Raw genomic sequence first — 19,225 nt, 5'->3', positions numbered from 1 at the left:
AAAAACCAACTTGGCAATAAACGAAATTCTGATTCTGATTCTGATATTTCTGTAACTACCACCTTTCTCCTGTAGAGGGCGGTGTCCAACTTTCCTATGTTTTCTCCTGCGTCCTTGAACGACACCGCCCCGCCCACCTGGATCCGCCAGCCAATAGGAAGACGTCTTGACTGTAGGGCACAAACTCTTTTCAAAATAAGAGCATCGTAGCTCGAATCGAAGCTACCTTCTATAGAGAAGAAAGATGCGTGCTTTTATTACGACACGCACACGCATATTGTCGCCGGAAAATCATTTTGAGCGTCTGCAGCGTAGTTGGAGGATTGACGTACTACAGCAGCGATGGCAGCTCCTAGTAGGAAACAGACGTTCAGGTTTCTCAGCCAGTTAGGAGCGTTTATTTTAACCCGCTTCGGGTTTTGGAACTGCTTCAGCATGTTGATGCTGTTTGCCGAACGAGCGGACTCCAAAAGGTAAAACGAGAGAGGTGAAGAGGGCCAATGTGAGACAGCTACCTCGAGCTAACGTTAACGAGCTAACCGCACCGACAAACGTGTGTAAACACAGCTTTTATTTATCTTATAATTAGTGTAATTTTAGGACAACAGGCGTGCTAGCCGACTTCTTTCCTGTCCTTTTTTTTTTATTGAGGATGTAAACCTGATAACTAACCCAACTAATGGGGGTTGTAGTTTAAGTTGCAGCCATATGGAGTTGTTTAAATGAGAAAGACGGGTTATATATTTAGCCTGGTCTGTAATTTTCAGTCGGACAGGACACAGGCTGTAATTTCTCTCAGTAGTAATGGTGCTTTTAATCTCTTCTGTGCACTGGGCGTGTATTGTTTCAGTCTGTGGTGGGTTGGTCTTACTCAGACTACCACACCCCTCTGAATTATCCTGTAATTATAGCAGCTTGTAGGGAAAATGATGTACAGCCTTTATCATACCTGACTTGGTCATTTGCAATAATTCTTTACTTGGTGTTGTGCTGTAAGGGCTCACTAGCCTCTTTGGAAATGATTTTGACAGTGAGTTGGGTCATTTGAATTAAGTCCATGTGCTGCTTACAGCTTCATAAAGGCAAACAGCTGCATGTGGTTCTTCATTCTTTACCATTAAACACAGTAGCCTCCTTTAGGGTGGTTCACTGCTGGACTCTTTTACAACACTTTGGGGTTTTCTTTTGGGTTGAACAGTAGTAGATCCTTTAATTCAAACTGATTTAGATTCCTCTGTCCCTCATGAAGGGCCGATTTGGGATTGAAATGTACATTTTTTGTGAGTCTTTTGTGAAACAGAAAAAAGCAGTTCAGCTAAAGTTACATGAATATTAATTATATCCTGTAAAAGTGTTGTCAAAATAATTATTTGGATTTTCTAACACAAAATCCTGTAATAAAAAGCATCTAAGATCTTATACAGCAGCAGTTTTTCACAAAAAAATGCTATCATTCATTTAGATATTATATTTAATCCGAGAGATTATGAACAACACTATTGAGTAATTGTTCTGCAGTATTGTTAATATAACAATAAATGAGCAATCACAACAGTTTATAGATGAATTGTTAACATAAATGATCAGTAGTTAGTTGCAGCCCTAGTGCAGAAACAAGTGTATTGTCAATGCAGCAGAAGCATCCCAATGCATAGTACAGTGTTTGCCCACCTCTACAATACACAATATGCATCGGACTGTCAAAAATAAAGCAGTAGCTACAGAAGTGAAAACAATAGAGTTTTATTTAAAGTTCTTTTGATTCATTCTCCTCTGCAGGAAGCCAGACATCCATGTACCGTACCTGTACGTGGACATGGGGGCAGCAGTGCTCTGCGCCAGCTTCATGTCGTTTGGGGTGAAGAGGAGGTGGTTTGCGATGGCCGCTGCTATCCAACTGGCCGTCAGCACTTACGCGGCGTATATTGGAGAGCAGGTGTACTACGGGGACTGGCTTAAGGTGAGTCACCGTCTGTGGTTTACAGCAACAAAGCTGCTGTTCAGTTACTGGACTCAGCATCATCTTCTCCCTGCAACCTGCTTTTTGTTCACTGTTACTGTTTTCTAATATCAGTTATGGTATTGCAGGCTGGCCTTTCCTCTGGTTTGGCTGACTGTAGGTTGTTGTAAGCAGTTTCACAGTTTTGAAGCAGCTGATAACAATCAGCAAATATTTATCTTAATGTTTCAGTAATGACAAACATACATTTATATCAGGCGATTTGACGATAAGTGTCAACAACAGGGGGAATGTTTGTTTTAAGTTGTAAGTTTTTTATTAATATGAAGACCACAGTGCAGCACAAGACAACATCAGATAACAAAAACAAGCACACACACAAGTAGGTACAAATCAAATATGACATATATATACACAGTGAAAATAAAAATGTGAATAAAATAAATAAAAATATTTATTTGCTATTATGTTTGTTTATATAAATTAGAAAATGAGACCAGACTTTATAGAAATGTCCTCGATCGTTATCATACCTGATCATAGATTCAAAGCTTCTTTACATGTTCATTTTAAGGTTCTTTACAGGGACATTGCTACTGCATTGAACTCTTCAAATGAGCTTTTAAACACTTCTGGTTTACTTTCTGTTGGCAATGAAGCAATGTTTCTACTGCAGTCTCACCTGCTGAATTCTGACTGTTCGGGCCACAGTTCAAACTGCCACAGAATCAGATATAGAAACACATTCAAAAGTGGCCCAGATTAGTGGTGAGATATTAAGAACAGATCTGTGTCACGCAAAATGGATCTGGGCCACCGTAGAAGTTTGAAAGTAGATGGTTTCATCAGCGATTCTAAACGTATATTACAGCCTGATCATTGCTGCCCTGCAGGTACGAATGTATTCCAGAGTGCTGGCCATTATCGGAGGCTTCATGGTTCTGGCCAGTGGGGCGGGGGAGGTATACAGACAGAAACCTCGCAGCAGATCCCTGCAGTCGACTGGACAGGTTTTCCTGGGAGTCTACCTCATCTGCATGGTAAGATCTAGTCAGCTTTATGGAGTATTTGCATGTGGCTGGAGATTCTGACTCGAACAGTCACAGGATACGTTTCGTAACTGACTGAAGCTCCTATCCAAATGACCACATGCTGTTTTATAGCACTGTAAACTCACTATCTTTGGGTTTTAGATTGTTGCTCAGACAGAACAAGATATTTAAAGACGTCAAATCGGGCTCTGAGAAACTGAAGCTCATTTTTCATCATTTTATGAGATTTTATAGATTAAATTATGAATCAAGAAAGAAATAAGTAGATTAATTATTAATGAAAAGTTATTAGTTGCAGCTATTGTCTTAACAAGCCAAGTTAAAGATCACAATTCATTTTGTGATCATTAAATATAAAAAAGACCTATTTGGAGTCAATATGTACAAACCAGATAATCATCATCCTTTTGAATAATGCTTCTTTTCTGCATAAGTCAAATGAATCACACCGTCACATATAATACTTTATTTAAGTTAAAACAAATCAAAGCCTGTTTTCAGTGTCATTTTAAATGACGCAGTACCACTTCCCCCCCACTAGGTGTACTCCCTCCAGCACAGCAAAGAGGACAGGCAGGCCTATCTAAACCACATCGTGGGAGGAGAGATCACTCTGATGCTGCTGGAGGTTCTGTTCGGGGTGCTGGCCCTGGCCTTCCTGTCCGGCTGCTACATCCGCCTGGCCGCACAGATCCTGGCCACCGTCCTGCCTCTGGTGATCCTGCTCATCGACGGCAACCTGGGCTACTGGCACCACACCCGCAAGGTGGAGTTCTGGAACCAGATGAAGCTGATAGGACATAACGTGGGCATCTTCGGCGCTGTGTTGATCCTGGCCACCGACGGTTGAACCCTCGCGCTCTCACAGAGAACTTTTACCGACCGAGGTGTCTGCGCAGGACGAGACTGATGGCCTTTACGGCACAGCCCGACTTTGTACCGAAGGCTGCCGTTGCTCAGTGACCTCTCAGGATATTAAACACTCCAAGCTGAGACTGTTGGATGTAAGCAGCGTCGATTGTCTTTACCTACCAGTTGGTAACTTTTGCAAGAAAAAGAAAAAAACACGAGCTTCCTTTTTAGCAATTTAATAATTTATTCAGATTCATGTTTACATTTTTGTCTCTGTTGCGCTCTGAAACATGACACTGAGTATAAGTACTTTATACCTACAGGGGGAATACCTTTTACTCCAAAAATTAAAGTCTTAAATGGTTTGATAATATTTTACAAATAAAGGGAAAATTTATGCTGTCTTGTCTGTGGAATGGGAGGGTTACATTTATGGCCATTTGGTGATAAACACTTGCTTTCAACTTGCATTCATGTGAAATTCATTAAACTGAATAAGCACAGCTGTTTAATCTGTGTAAATAGTAATAATTTTATATGAAATGACTTAGTTTAGTTACATGATGGAAGTTCTGAGTTTGAGTATTTTGATCATTACAATAATTATTTCACTTTATTGTTCAAACTGTAATTAAACTGCAGTACTGTTTATGATGATCTATCTACGACCACCTCAACTTTCCATAAAACCATGTCAGCGTAGCACAGGATGAAAGGCTGAATGTAACCGACGCCTCAGACTAAATTGGATTTGGAGCTAAAAACGTATGTCGTCCAATACAGTCCTGCAATGAATCCTGCCTTAGTGAAGGTTATTGTGTTCAGTTTTTGTTTTGGAGAGGTGTTGCTGTATGGTCATTTTGGAGGATGTAGTTTATGGTGTTGTATTATACTGACAGCACTTTCTGTTACTGAGCCTGACCTCATTGAAACAAGTGTGCTGGACAAAATATTAAAAACACCTCTCTGTATAAAACACTACGATTAAGTAGCACCACAAACTGAGAACGTTTTTCTCTTGAGACTAAAAATGCATTATTAAGTCATTCATATGTGCAAGCCAGAATTAAGTTATTTATGCAGTTGTTTCTCTTTTGCCATTAAACAGTTTCAGTGTAGATGTTAAATAAATGTTAATCTCACTGAGATACTTTAAACCTGTCAGGTTGTTCAGTTCTGGCTGAGAATAGTTTTCTTTTGTTCCTTTTTTTACCATTGTTGTAATGATAAAGTTTATTATTGTTATAATATATAATAAAATGAGGGTTGAGCCAAATGTCCATTGCTAGTATCAGACTTAATTACCGGTTATTAGTCCATCCATGATGGTGTGACCATTGTTATCACTTGTATTACTGCACAGCCAAAATAAAAAGGTTAGTAAGTTCACCACCTACAAGAAAGATGAGATACTGGAACACAATCAGTTCTCCAAATTCCAAAGGACGTCATTAGAAGAGACAGATGTAGTTAGATGGTTTCAGAGATGTCAAATGGTGATCGGAATTTCAAAAATGTTTGAAGATGTACCGTCAGTAACCTGTACTAACCACCACACCCACATCTATAGAAAGAGGTTTCTTGGCTGTTGCTTGGCTCAAGTTAGACACCTCTTCAAACTGAATACTTGGCGACTGTTAAAAAAAGATACGCACATTTAAAGGAGTTTTAAAGGGCTATTCTGTACTTAAATTAAGTAAATTAAAGAAAGCTTTAAAGGAGATTTAATTGTAAAGTGAAGTCAGATCATGTGGTCTAAGGGCTGGATGAAACATGATGCTGTGTGGTTGGATACAATCTATTATGCAACAACGTCCAATACATGGTCATGAATAAAACACATCATTTTTCTTGTCCATCTGACTCTGCATCACTGGCAGCTTGTTTGTTCTTACGGTTGTGCTCTGCTTTGACCAGGGCGCCAATCACAGCGAGCATCACCGTGATGGTGATGACGAGCACTGATGCTGTCTCAGTGACACACAGCTGGCTGTCCAGCGACGCCAGGGAGCTCCCGGCTTGCTGAGCAGGAGCATGACAGATGATGTCCTTGTAGTCGTACACCAGCAGATGTCGAACGCGATGGATCTTGACGAAGACGCGCTGCAGCTCACAGTCACAGATCCAAGGGTTGGAGGACATCTGAAGGTGGGTTGTGGTGGTCTGGAGCTTCAGGAAGGTCTTGAACCTGATGTGCTGCAGCTGGTTTCCCTGCAGGCCCAGCAAAGTCAGACTCCGCAGAGGAGCCAGAGCTTCCGTCTCGATCGCTGAGATGTTGTTGTGGCCCAGCAGAAGCACCTCCAGGCTTTGCTGCCTGCTCAACAGGCCGTCTTTAAGCACGTTCAGCTTGTTTCCTTCCAGGTTAAGGAGGCTCAGTCGAGACAGGCCGCTGAAAGTCCCGACATCCATCGCCCGGATGCGGTTGTAACTGAGGTCCAGTTTCCTCAGGTTTTCAAACTCACCCAGTGAAGCGGAGTCCAGGTGCTGCAGCAGGTTGTGGTCCAGCCGGAGCTCCTGCAGGGAGGACAGACTCTGAGAGAAGTCCTGAGGGAGCCAACGCAGCTGGTTAAAACTCAAGTCCAGCCTCTCCAGGAACTCCAGTGATGACAGAGACTGAAATGAAAGAGGACAGAAAATAGGCCTCATGCTGAAATCATGTCTCAAAAACAGTGGTGAAAAGTAACTAAGTACATTAACTGTACTTAAGTACAATTTTGAGGTACTTTACTTGAGTATTATATGGTAATTACTGGTTCATACTCTTCTACATTTCAGATGAGGATATTGTCCTTTGTACTACATTCATCAACAAGTAATCCAAATTAGTCATTTGACAAAAAGTAATAGGCAACAATTTTGATAATCAATCAATCCCTTTACTCATTAATCAGGAAAAAGTGCCAAACATTTGCTGCTTTTCTTGGTTTCATACAGTAGTGGAATGTGGAAAGTATATTTACTCAAGTACTGCACTTTGGTACTAATTTGAGGTACTCAAACTACTTCTACTTCTATCAGAGGGAAATATAAATTTTTCTTCATAAAGATACCTTTATCTAACTTAGTTAGTAGCTTCTTCACAAATTAAAATGTCTGTTAAACAAATCAAGAGATTATAAAATATGATGTTTAGTCATAAATTAAACTATAGAACAGTTTATGTAAGTATATCTGATTAGTCAAGTAGTCAACTGACATAAAAGTATGTAAAAATGGCTCATGGCTCCAGCTTCACAAATGTGAGGATTTCTGCTTTTTATTTTAATTAATACTTTAAATGTATTTTTAATTATTTTGAGGTTTGGATTGTTGGTTGGACAAAACAAGCACTAGAAAGGTGTCACTGCGGACTTCGAGTAGTTGTGACGGCATTATTTTGCTCACTATTTCAGAATTGTTACAAACTAAACAATTAATTGGTTAATGGAGAAAACAATCATCACATTAATAAATAATAAAAATAACACAATAAAATTGCACAAAGTAATTAAAAATTAGGTCCTACTTTGACATTGATGCTTATATAATAATAATAGTATAACAACCACAGGGGAAATTTTTTTGCATTGAGCACTGAGTGACTACTTTTATAAAGTACATTTTCATGATTATATTTATTATATATATTATTGTAAAGGAAAAATCTTTGGTTTTGAACTGCAATTGAACACCTCAGTTTGGGCTCTGAGAACATGTGCAGGCACTTATTACCATTTTCCGACAAATTGTTATATATATATATATATATATTTTAGATTAATTAATTATGAAGCTAATCATTAGTTGCAGCCCTATTTCACAGCTTTAGTTAATGGTTAGCACTTTATACTTTAAGATTTCATACACACAGATCAACTTAATTACAACTTGAATACAAAATATGGTGCCTATTTAAAGAGTGGACTATCATATATTAAAAATTATATATTAAGTAAGTATAATATAAGTATAAATCGGTTCCCACCCCTCCAAAAGCTGCAACACTACCATGCTGCTTAGTCTGGTCTAAACTAAAGTATTGAGCACAGAATATACACAATAAAAGTGAATGCGAGGTTTTGGTTTTCGGGTACCTGTGGCTGCAGAGTTTGGATGCTGTTGTTGGACATCAGGAGGATCTTGAGTGACCACAAGCCTACGAAGGATCTGGTGCGTACCTCCGTCAGCTTGTTCCCACTTAAGTCCAGCAGCCAGGTGCCATGGGGGACACTGGGAGGGACCCACACCAGACCTCGAGACCGGCAGTCCACCAGGTCAGAGGATTCATAGCACAGGCAGTGGCTGGGACACAGCTTAAAGCCCAACACGGTGTTCAGGAGAAGAGGCAGCACACAGAGCATCGTGCAGCCACCGACAGGCATCTTCAGCTTAGATCAGAGTCTCATCACTCCTGCTGAAAGGCCCAGTTACCCTCCTGCATGTATCTCCCTCAGAGCAATACCAAAAGAACCTGTTTCAGTGGCAGGATATCGATGTCATTTCAGTAAATTCACTATGAGCAGACACTGAATATTTTAGAGAGGGGATTATGGGCTTAAACAGATAATCACGAAACATGACCATATCTGAGGAACAAACCTGCTGTTTTGGACTCTTTCCTAAAGTAAGGATTTACATCTGTTACTGCGTTTGCAGAGTTTTTACTTTTTCCTGTTTGCTTTATCTTAGCATTCAACATCACATTACATAAGATTATATGGATATTTCATAACTAAATCTTTTGAGTCACAGAGGGAATCAGTTTGTTACCGATTATGGGAATGACGACATTGATTTTAATTAGGAACATGATTTTAATCCGTCCCAATGTAATGACTGACCTCAAAATTATGTCTGAGTATCTTCTGTAAATTAAAAATTTAATCTTTTTTTTTTTTTTTTTAAATCAAACCAGCTTTTTTTCAAGTATGACCATGTTCATGTTTTCTGTCCTCTATGAAAATAAACTCAATATTTTGGGGGTTTTGTACTGTTTCTCAGACAAAACAAGACATTTGATTTACTCAACTGGATCTTTAGGGAATTGCGACGAGCGCTTTTCACCATTTTCTGACATTTTACAGACAAAACTGAAAATTCTTACTTAGACCTACTTTTAAATCACAAGTCATCAGTGAACAAACCACATAAAACCACATCAGCCTACCTTAAATCTTTGCTGTACTTCCACTCAGACACAGAAATCACTGCTCTTCTCAAGTATTTTCCAAGTGCAGCTACATTAGTTTTAACTTTAACTACATATTTCAATAAAGATTCACAGTCCGGATTTACTGTCAGGTGCTCTTTGTCGCCCAGAGGACAGCAGTAAATGTCATCAAGCAGCTTTAGAGCAACCAGAGGCTTAAGACATTTAAATAATTAATTTGAAACCGTGATGGCTTCAGTTCCCTGTAGTTACACGGATGGATCGCAATCAGACGACCAAACAATCCCTGAAAAGAAACCTGAGCATTGTCCATAAAAAGGTGGACGATGTGGCAGCCTGACCCGTCACCCAGAGGACAGTTAAGGACGACTGTGATTGTCACGTTTCCAGCAAACCACAAATATGCACGCTCAGTGTTTTACCCTCCGCGTGTCCCACAGCTGACACATATCCAGTGATTCCTATTATCTCATTATCTCAACAAAGAAAGCGATTGCATAGATCAGTTAGTTCATTCTTCATTAGACCATTAAAAAGCTGTTGAAAATTACAGTATTACAGTCAGAATTTTTGTTACTTTTATTTTAGAAAATGTCCTTTAAAGTGTGGCATTTCAAGTCACATTTTGTTTAAAATACAGAAAATACAGACAGTAGAACATGGATACAGCAAAAAAGGAAACAATGACAGAAAATAAAGCTAACAAGCCTTTCTGACTGCTCTAGTTTTCTCTTTTTGAAATGGAACTGAAGGCAAAGGAAGGAGGGTGGAAAAAGAAAAAGGTTTCAGGGACAGGGGGGAGGAGTGGGGGCAGAATGAGACAAGTTAGTTAAGGAAACTATGGTTGCTTTATGGTTCATGTTTAAATTATTCTTTATAAAGTCTAATTTAAGATTTAATCTTTCCTCTTTCTTTTTTGTCTTTTTCATTTAATGGTATTTTGATCTTCTGTATCCAGGGCCCTCAGCGCTCCTCCTTGTGGTCTCAGACTGAGGACAAGGAATGCCGACTTAGTCTGGCAGTGGGAACAAAACCACCCGCGTCGCCTTCCCTGGCCGACCCACACTGCCAACTCAAGAAGATAAAGTGGAGTCCTTCTGTGTTTGCTGTGCTTGTGAACGTTGCATGGACTTCTGACTTTCCACGTCTCTAAAATGTTTCTCAACCTGCAAGGACAAAACATGTATGAACAATATGGACAGAGATTCTGTACAAAACAAACCTTAAAACATACGTATCTAAACAAGGAGCACTCGAAGCTGCCCGATCTACCAGCTGGGGCGTCCTGATAAACTTTGACGATTTGAATCTCGTGCTGTCAGAACGATATATAATAATATTCAAACAGTTAAGTACTTGTGCAGGTAGGTCAGGTGTGAGAGGCTACGCAGGGCTTCTTTCTTTGGTGCTTATATTAAAACAAGTTCTGCCACTTCTCATGTGTACATTAGCGCACACTAATACTATGAATGCCTTCCTGGAAAGAGTGTCTGAGAAAGCTGCCTGGAAACACTCACACATTTTAAAAGTGCATTTAATGGCGTTATGTTCTCCATTTTGGGGTTTGGTTGAGCTAAGTTAATAATTTTCACACCGAAAAACAAAAATAACGTGTGAATCTCATTTTAATTCGTACAGCAGTAAAGTTATGCCGGAAATAACGTGACTTCACCGAGACCTACGCACCAATGGCATCGAAATTTGATCATGATTTACGATTTTGGGCAAACGACGCCAAAACTAATAAAAATCGGGGGGAAACATTGTTTACAGTCTGCGTATTTCCGTCGCTCCCACAGCACGCACTGCAACACGAGTCATCGCTCGGTTTACTCGCCGTTCCGACCTGTCGCGCCGACAACGTGAAGCACGGGAGCGCCGTCACTATTTATACTTAGGTCGCGACACTCGCTGCAGTCTTCTCCCTGCAACACGTTGTTTAAACAGGTAACGAGGGAAAAACTTACAATGTTTACGGAGGAGGAAAGTGTAAACTAGAGGACTCAATGACTGCAGTGTTTTTAGACACAAATGTCCAATAAAATGCAGCATGTTCTGAGTTTAAAAATCGATGGATATTTATCACAAATATCGTGATTTAGATTATTACAATTATTAATTTATATTAATAAACACATCTAAAAATAATAATCATCCTACCAATGGCTGTGCATCACTTCACAGCTAGAGGTTAGTGGCACGTGTGCAGGAACTCAAATGGAGAGCAGATGACAGGAGTGACACTGAATCTCTACTGGCTGACAGCCGAACAGCAGCAGACGCTGTCGTCAACTTTAAAACTTTAACCTTTTTCCCGCTTTTAAGTGTCGGCAGGGAGCGTACAATGGCTTTGACAGGGAGAGCGAGGAAGACACGTGCTCACATTGTCCTGAAAAAGAGGTCCAATCAGGCGACTCAAGTTCAAACTCCTATGTGGGTTAGTGAGTGTCGAAGCTTTAAAGTTCAGAAACACTGACACATACAGACCGATTCTGCTTCCAGGTTCCCAAACTACATTTCTGACAGTTAACTGAAAATCGTTTGAGGTTGTTGTTGGTGAAATATCGTACAGATATAAAAGCATACTTACTATTTTGCGTACATGACTTAAAGCGCTTCCCTCTTTGCCTTTGCAGTTCTCAACCTGGTAAGGCGGCGAGATTACGACGTCGTCCATCACAATAATGTTCTTCTCCTGCCATTTACAGTCTTTGATGCTGCAAAGAAAAAGCAAACAGCTTATCAGCAGCTGAGTGAAGCAAACGATGTAAAGGAACTGGAAAGGCGTGGACTGTGGATTTTTCCTCACATTCGTTTTCCACAGACTTGGTTATAACACAGTATCCAATAACATGACTAATAGTACGTCAAATACGTTGCATAACTACAATCGACAGATATTTGTAGCTAAATGAAAGTGAAACTATATCTCACTAGATAAGTTTCGTGTTGAGTGAATTGGTCACTGGGGGAAAAGAAAGAAAAAAAACAGGGAACAAAAATAGGATTTTACGAGACAATCTACTCCGCAAGTAACAAGAAATATGCACGTGTCTTAAAAAAAGACGGATTTAATCTCGGCGTGACAACTTACTATAGTTGACTGTCCACAAAGAAGGGAAACACCCATACAGGTGTCCAATTACAGTCTGATGTGAGGCTAAAATAGGTCTGATCAGATATCTGAGAAGAACATCGGATACCATCCATGTCGCATAACGAACGTACGTTTGACACAAAGTTTAATTAACTTTGTCAGACAGCCACAGGACAGACGGAGGAAATTATTTCTGTTTTGTTGTCTAAAAAACTGAAGTTAGGGATTAAAACCAAGCTGTTTTACATCTATAGTGTACCTTTCTTTCTTTCTACCCTTATTTAAACTGCTCTTGGATCAGCTCTGACACCTGACAACAAAAAGGGTTTTAATTAAATAAAGTGTGATACAGGAAGAGGCGAGATATCTGGAATATGAGTTTGTCTTTGACGGATTTAAAAGTGGAAAAGAGGCGAAGTAGTCGAGTCAGTCAGAACAAATAAAAGGAGGCAAAGCTTCCTCAATGAGCACACTTAGTTTGGACACTGATGGAGAATCACTGAAGGAATAAAACGAACAGTGTGAAGTTCTTACGTTTTGTGAATAGTCTGGAATAGCTGTTGGCCCTCCACAGAAACCCCAGCACTGATTGCATAGGCTTGGGACAGCTTGTCCTCCTTTTCTGTCCGTGCTCGATTGGCAAGCTGTGAAGAGTTAAATCAGAACAGAAGGCATTCTTACTGTCAAACATTACTCGCTCCGACAGCTTTGAACCGGGAACAGGTGACCAGTTAATCACAAGTGGACTTTACACGGACACTTTTCATTTATTTTAGCAATGTTAAAGTTGTTTTTCCTGCTGTTGTGTCCCAATTCAGGGTGTGGATCCTAACTAGTCCGTATTTCTACACAGAATCATCACAGACGGACAACGGCAGGGACATTTCACAGGCTTATCTTGCCCAAATTTGATGTACAGCGCCTGAACGCATCGTTAGTTTTATCCTTTTAGGGATCCAGGCCCCCGAACGGAGTCACAGCTCAATAAATAAGCTGCATTTTCAAGCTCACATACAGTTTCTAACTTTTGTTTCACCTGGAAATGAACCCTTCCCCATTTACACTCACCACCACCAACGAAGACACGCACGTAAAGAGGACAGAAACACAGTTAACGGACTCACCTTGCTAACATTCAGTGATGCTAGTGGGGGTGGAGTCTCGGTGCGGTCATTTATTATGTCCACATCAGAAACATAGGCTAAGTTGATCAGGATGACGTCGTTGAGGTTCGGCTTTCCGCTGGAGGAAGCACACTCTTTGAAAAGAAGTCAAGGCGGCACACAACTTCACGGCAAATGCATCGCAGAACAATAATGAGCATCGCAATCCGACCCCCGATGAACCTGAACAGAGAGGCTTAAGATACGGAGAACACTGGCTGACTTACACCGACGGTGAACGGTTGTGCCTGTTACAGCGTGCGGTCAGCAAAGGCAGTGCTGCCACCTGTCGTAACCACGGAGGAAGAGAGACATGTTGGATGTGTGTTTAAATTGACGTACAGATCATTTACATACATGAAAAGGAGCAAATGAAGTGTTCCCTTTCTGTGATTTTGAATGAGAAGTCTATGAGATTAGGTTTCTTTAGAGTCAATTACCTGATTAATCAAACAAACTCAACTGTGGGATCTTGATGAGAGCAGTCGGATGAAGTCTCAGGAACATTTTGAGAGAAAAAACAGCTAAATTTTGGACTTTTATACAGAAACGTGTACAAAAATTAACAGGAAAATGTTGTAAATGTGTCTGTGGCCCCAAAGCATTTACCCCACTTGTCAGACTTCTCTCTCTTTCTCAATATTTTACACCAATTTGCTAAATATTGCTGGTACGCGCCAAGTTATCTTTAATTTATTTGGTTCATTGATATAAAACAACATAAAAGCACAAACTAGGAGAGGGTTTGACCCGTTTTGACAGCGACCACATGACCGTAAAAGTTTGACCCAAGTAGTAAAAGTAAACGGCTCAAACTTCAAGCCAAATGTAATTTAAATGTACAATCTGGTCTCATCTTTGTTTCAATGTGAGCTATATATAATTAACTATATTTAAAGGCCTACAAAAGAAAGCTTCATATAAAAATCCAGGTTTTTTTCATAGTATATTGCTGAACTGTGGCTCTTTTCTGACTGTGATGTTAGTCCAGTGTATCTCGGATGGGACTTAAACCATTTAAACAAATATATATATTAAAAAAAAAGGCCTCTGATGCAAACTGTCAAACCTCCACACTGTATTAAACTTTAATTCATCTGGTGTCTCAACCAAACACCTCGGTCACTACAAGTCTTAGGTCAGTGTAAGTCATGAGGAGGAGGCAGCATCTAAATAATGTTAATACTTTTACACACACACACACACACACACACACAGAGGGCAATGAATGGGTGTAGACACCGAGCAGGCTAACTCATGCTCAATCTCGTTGAAACGAAACATCACTCTGGCACAATTCACCCCCGTTAATAATCCCCGAATTACATTCTCACGAGAATCGAGTGAGACATAGTAAAATAAATAAAAAAAAAGGCTCAGCTGGTGAGCTCGGGAAGGCTAATACCGTGCGGGGTTGACCGAAACTTAGCACGTTAGCGCCGCGGCTAAGAGCAACTCGGTTGTAGCGTGGACGGGTACTCGGTGTCCATTCATCACCAACCGTCGGAAAATAACCGTTAGCGTCTCCGAGCGACGAACCGCCAACCAACGGTCGAGGGGTACAAAAAAAAAAAAAAAAAAAAAAATCTGTGCACGCGAAGCCGGAGCGAGGGGCGCTCGAACGTCAGTTAGCCTCGCGAACTAGCGGCGGTTGGTGCCCGTTGAGAGCACACAGCCATGATGCCTTAACTACAGGGATCCGCTGCCAGATAGTGATCCATGTTGAGGTCTGGCTAAATACAATGAGTGGATTCAAAACACATGCACTCCCCGAGCAGGGTATCGCGAAGCCGTGAGCTGACCCGGCAACAGCAATAGTGGCTCAAACGGATACGAGGTGGATGCGCGGCTGGGGCAGTGAGTGGAGATGTTTTAAAACGGACAAAGATATGCAGCTCGGCTACCACCAATTACGCCTGCGCGGATCACTATTTGACATATTTTTTCGGTTACCCTACAGGCCCTTGCAGCCAGGCAGGCCAGCAAGCCCGCCCGGCAGCTCGAAACAAACAAAGGATACTCAGAGTTAACATCTTGGACTGGTAGTCAAACGCGACCACTTCTCCCTGTAGACGTTGGCCCAGGCAGGTGAGGCAAGAGACATGGCTCCCGACGCTGAAATACTCCCCCGGTCCAGGAGCCGCCATCTTCTCCGCCAGGAAACCGGAGCGCCTGCCTTACGTAAAACGACGCGATGTCGTATGGAGACGGAAACCTGGGCGTGTCGAAGTACGTCGCGCTGTGGTCATTTTTATTATCGTAGTACGGTGAATTATATTTGCATTTTAAACATGTGTAAGCCCCGCGTCGTGTCGTGTCATCACACCGTCTGCTAAGTGATTTTAATTGTGAATTAAATGTAAATGTAATTTAATTCATCGAGGTAAAATGCGGCTTTGTCTCGCTTTGCGGTCCACGTAAAGTGCTCCCCCCCCTACTGGAGGTTTAATGGTACTGCCCGCTTTGCTGCAGCACTTCCTGAAGTCACAAAAATAAATGAGGATTGCATATTGATTGTTTTATCATTTTTAAAAACATATGTATTGAGAGAGGACTCGGGCATGGAGGCCGTGTACACACAGGGCATCTGGATGGCCGAAAGTCTCCAGCAGAGGACGATAAGTCAAGAGAAAACGTGGCAAGTCATCACTCATATTGGAGATCCCAAAGCTGCCTTTCTGCTCGTCTTCCCCTTCACATACTTCATCAGCAAGCGAGCTGGAGTGGCGGTGCTTTGGGTGGCAGCTGTGTCGGAGTGGTTGAACCTGGTGTTTAAATGGTAAGGCATGTTTTGAACACGGTCTTTAAAGTGTGTGTCTATTTTCTCACACACTGTTTCTAGCGTGAAGCTAAACGCCGTGTCGGCATCGGAAGCAGTTAGTGTCAGGCGTAAAGCTACAACCACAACTGCACTTGTTTTCTTTATTCGGTTTTTTTTTTTATTCGCAGTAATTAAGTTAAAAAAAACAATTATATGTTTTATTCTGTTGACGCCGCAGCTTCCGGGAATCCATCGTGACCGGCGCTGTCCGACCGTGCGCACAGTCCGAGGGGAAACAACAGCGGAACCTTGTACACACAGCACCCATAGATATATATTAAGAACCGTGTCTAAGAAAAGGGACAAGAGTGGTCATAAAGTAACATTGATAACATTGGTTACTCATCATAACAGAATATTAAGATATAATAAGATTATTTATATATAAATATATATATAAATATGAATCCGGGGGACTCAAATAGGGAATGTGCTTTGTTAAAACAGATTGTCTGCACACACAAACACACACTCCACACCACAAATGGTATTACTGTTACTGTAAAGTGGATGAAACAGAATGCAAGTGAAATATCACAAATTAAATTAAAACATTTTTAAAAACAGCTCAGATCTTTTTGTTTGAAATATGTGTCCGATTATATTAAACCCTCGGAAACTGGGAATAGATGTTCATGTTTGTTGAATTCCAGCATACATGGGAGTATAACAAGAAGCAAGAATGCTGATAAACTGGCAAAATGAGAATTAGGAATTGTGACAGTAACGTTTTTAGAAATAATTTTTGATACGGCTGAAGCAAAAGCATTTATGTACCATGAAATAATGAAATCTCAAAGGGAAATATGGGATAAATACAATAAAGGAGTGCGTTATTGTAGCTTTAGAAGTTGTAGCGGTTGGTGTAGAAAAGAAAATGTAATTTTCTTCTTAATTAAGGTGAGGAAAGTTCAGTGTAGAAAGAGTACGACTTAAGGATAGGGTAATAGAAACTGTAGGAAAAAGGATAGTTGGACAAACAATGTTATGAGACTTATAAACAGAAATAGATTTAATATCCAGAGTGCAAACACTACCTAAAGTCCTGATGTTAGACACTCGTACAGTAGGTGGCGGCATGCACCTTCATGATACATACATTTACTTTTACTAACTTACTGTATACTTTGTGTTGTGAATTCAATTTCTCCCAGGATGCTGTTTGGAGAAAGGCCATTCTGGTGGATCGGTGAATCACGTCTGTTTGTCAACAAGCAACCCAAAGTTCACCAGTTTTCCTCCACCTGTGAAACCGGCCCAGGTGAGAAGTGAGAAGTGTTTCAGTCGTAGTCGGCACACTTGATTTATTGCACTCAGTAAGCTCTAAAGCCGGCGTCTGTCTCCCAGGCAGCCCGTCGGGACATGCGATGGTGACGGCAGCAGTCTGGTGGGTTGTGGTGTCCTCACTGGGGTCATTTCTGTACTCACGTACTCACAGGTACGCCCATGTATTATTTTAAACAAATGTGCTGTTTTTAGCTTTGAAAACTGGAGGATATCAGAGCTATTGTTTAGGGAATCTCTCTGTGTTTCTATCTTCACTGTGCCTCCAGCTTGGTGTTGTCAGCTGCCCCCTACCTGCTGTATGTGGTGATGCTGGTGGCGGTTGGAATCTCCAGGATCTTTATCCTCGCCCACTTCCCTCACCAGGTCATTGCTGGCTCCATTACAGGTCTGAATACAGTTCAGTGCACTGAAACAGTATGGGTAGGCTCTGTATATGTAATTTTACATAAAAAAAAATATCTTCCTAATTAATACATTTCCTGAAAAATCAGTTAAGACATCACAAATGAGTAAAATAACCAGAGAGTAATGGCTGATTTTGGCTAATCTATTGAATTAAATGCCTGACAAGTACTTTTTCCACACTGATGCAAAAATCATTTGAATCCGAAATTACCATAAAACCTTTTGGCTCTCTGATTTGCAACAATTCTCACTGTAGCATAATACAGTCAGAGATGTTAACCACAGTATAAACGGCACAGAAAATCTCTGACAGGTGAAATAAATGTATATTCTCTCATTTTCATAGCTTTTCTTTTCTGCCCTTTGTTACCACAGAGGTTAAGTGATAGCAAATTTGAACTGATCGAATTGTTCTTGTCAGGTTTAATTCTGGGGATTGTTCTGAGCCGCAGAGTACCAGAAGGTCGCCCCCTGCTGTTCTTCTTTTGCCTCAGCATTGGTCTGCTGCTCAGTACTCTGATGCTGCATGCTGGACTGCAGCAGCTGGGAATCGACCTCTCCTGGTTAGCCGTTTTATCATACTTATGTGTATCGATGAGTCTGTTCAGTGCATAAAAAGCTCTGTGAGGGGAAGTTGTAATTTTTTTTTTTATTCCACAGGTCTATTGCTTTGGCTAAGAAATGGTGCAGCCATGCGGAGTGGATCCGTTTGGATACAGCCCCATTCTCCTCTCTGACTCGAGACTGTGGCGCCCTTCTGGGTTTGGGGCTGGCCCAGTACTGGAAGCCCGGCGGATGGTCTCTGCCTTGGGCCCCACGGGCTTTGTCTCTGGCCATTTCATCAATGGGACTGTACCACGTCAATCGCCTGCCACTCCCCATCCGACCACAAGGCCTCTTCTACGGCTTGTTCTTTGTTAAGTTTGTCATAGTGCCTCAGATTGTCATGGTTCTTGTGCCTGGACTGGTTTATCTTTTCACGCACAAAAAGAAGAAAGACTAGTCTTTCACTCCTTCAAGGACAGTTTCTGTAAATACTTTAGATGTCTAGTTAATGAATTTCATGGCTACTCTTGTGGGTAAAGATTCTATTCACTCCATGCTGACTTTCCTTCTCACAATTCGCCAGGCAGGGGTGTGTTATTTTTGGAGAGTACATAAGGCATAAACGTGGGGATTGTTTCAAATGTTTAATTTACTGCACAGTTCCAGTAAATGTATATAACGATAAATGTAAGTGTTGTAAATACTACAGTATTGTAGTTTTCTTTGGGAACAGTGCAGTTTTGATGCTGCAGGATTTGAAAAATGTACTGGACAGGGTCTAATGTTACTTGAGATAAACAACTTGCACAGTGTCAGTCATTTGTACTCGTTATTAACAACATTTTAGCCCTGAGACCTTCAGCAGGTAAAAGAAGATGAAATAAAAGATTTAC

The 19,225-nt window shown here is 40.9% G+C and overlaps 4 protein-coding genes across 4 annotated transcripts; 2 read left to right on the top strand and 2 right to left on the bottom strand.

Annotated features, from left to right (window-relative positions):
- The first annotated feature begins 342 nt into the window (after positions 1 to 342).
- Positions 343 to 5,021, top strand: tmem101 (transmembrane protein 101). Its single transcript, XM_035670843.1, has 4 exons — positions 343 to 473; positions 1,780 to 1,960; positions 2,854 to 3,000; positions 3,554 to 5,021. The coding sequence occupies exons 1-4, from the start codon at positions 343 to 345 to the stop codon at positions 3,860 to 3,862; spliced, it is 768 nt and encodes a 255-aa protein (XP_035526736.1). The 3' UTR covers positions 3,863 to 5,021.
- Positions 5,022 to 5,706: 685 nt separating this feature from the next.
- On the bottom strand, positions 5,707 to 8,225 carry LOC118333488 (reticulon-4 receptor-like 2). The gene is made up of 2 exons (XM_035669154.1): positions 7,938 to 8,225; positions 5,707 to 6,477 (listed from the first exon to the last, which is right to left on the bottom strand). The coding sequence occupies exons 1-2, from the start codon at positions 8,223 to 8,225 to the stop codon at positions 5,707 to 5,709; spliced, it is 1,059 nt and encodes a 352-aa protein (XP_035525047.1).
- A 1,353-nt stretch (positions 8,226 to 9,578) lies between these two features.
- On the bottom strand, positions 9,579 to 15,473 carry lsm12b (LSM12 homolog b). Its single transcript, XM_035660604.1, has 5 exons — positions 15,294 to 15,473; positions 13,235 to 13,368; positions 12,645 to 12,754; positions 11,604 to 11,730; positions 9,579 to 10,179 (listed from the first exon to the last, which is right to left on the bottom strand). Exons 1-5 carry the CDS (start codon positions 15,418 to 15,420, stop codon positions 10,087 to 10,089), a joined length of 591 nt encoding a protein of 196 aa, XP_035516497.1. The 5' UTR covers positions 15,421 to 15,473; the 3' UTR covers positions 9,579 to 10,086.
- Positions 15,474 to 15,522: 49 nt separating this feature from the next.
- g6pc3 (glucose 6 phosphatase, catalytic, 3) lies at positions 15,523 to 19,147 on the top strand. The gene is made up of 6 exons (XM_035660593.1): positions 15,523 to 16,052; positions 17,249 to 17,355; positions 17,442 to 17,532; positions 17,648 to 17,766; positions 18,208 to 18,349; positions 18,447 to 19,147. Exons 1-6 carry the CDS (start codon positions 15,835 to 15,837, stop codon positions 18,787 to 18,789), a joined length of 1,020 nt encoding a protein of 339 aa, XP_035516486.1. The 5' UTR covers positions 15,523 to 15,834; the 3' UTR covers positions 18,790 to 19,147.
- Positions 19,148 to 19,225: the final 78 nt, after the last annotated feature.

Source organism: Morone saxatilis, unplaced genomic scaffold (genome assembly GCF_004916995.1).
Source record: "Morone saxatilis isolate NCDOM2014 unplaced genomic scaffold, NCSU_SB_2.0 Contig1, whole genome shotgun sequence".
NCBI lineage: Eukaryota > Metazoa > Chordata > Actinopteri > Moronidae > Morone > Morone saxatilis.
Note: the sequence above shows the minus strand (reverse complement) of the source record. Positions and strands in the feature narration are given on the sequence as shown.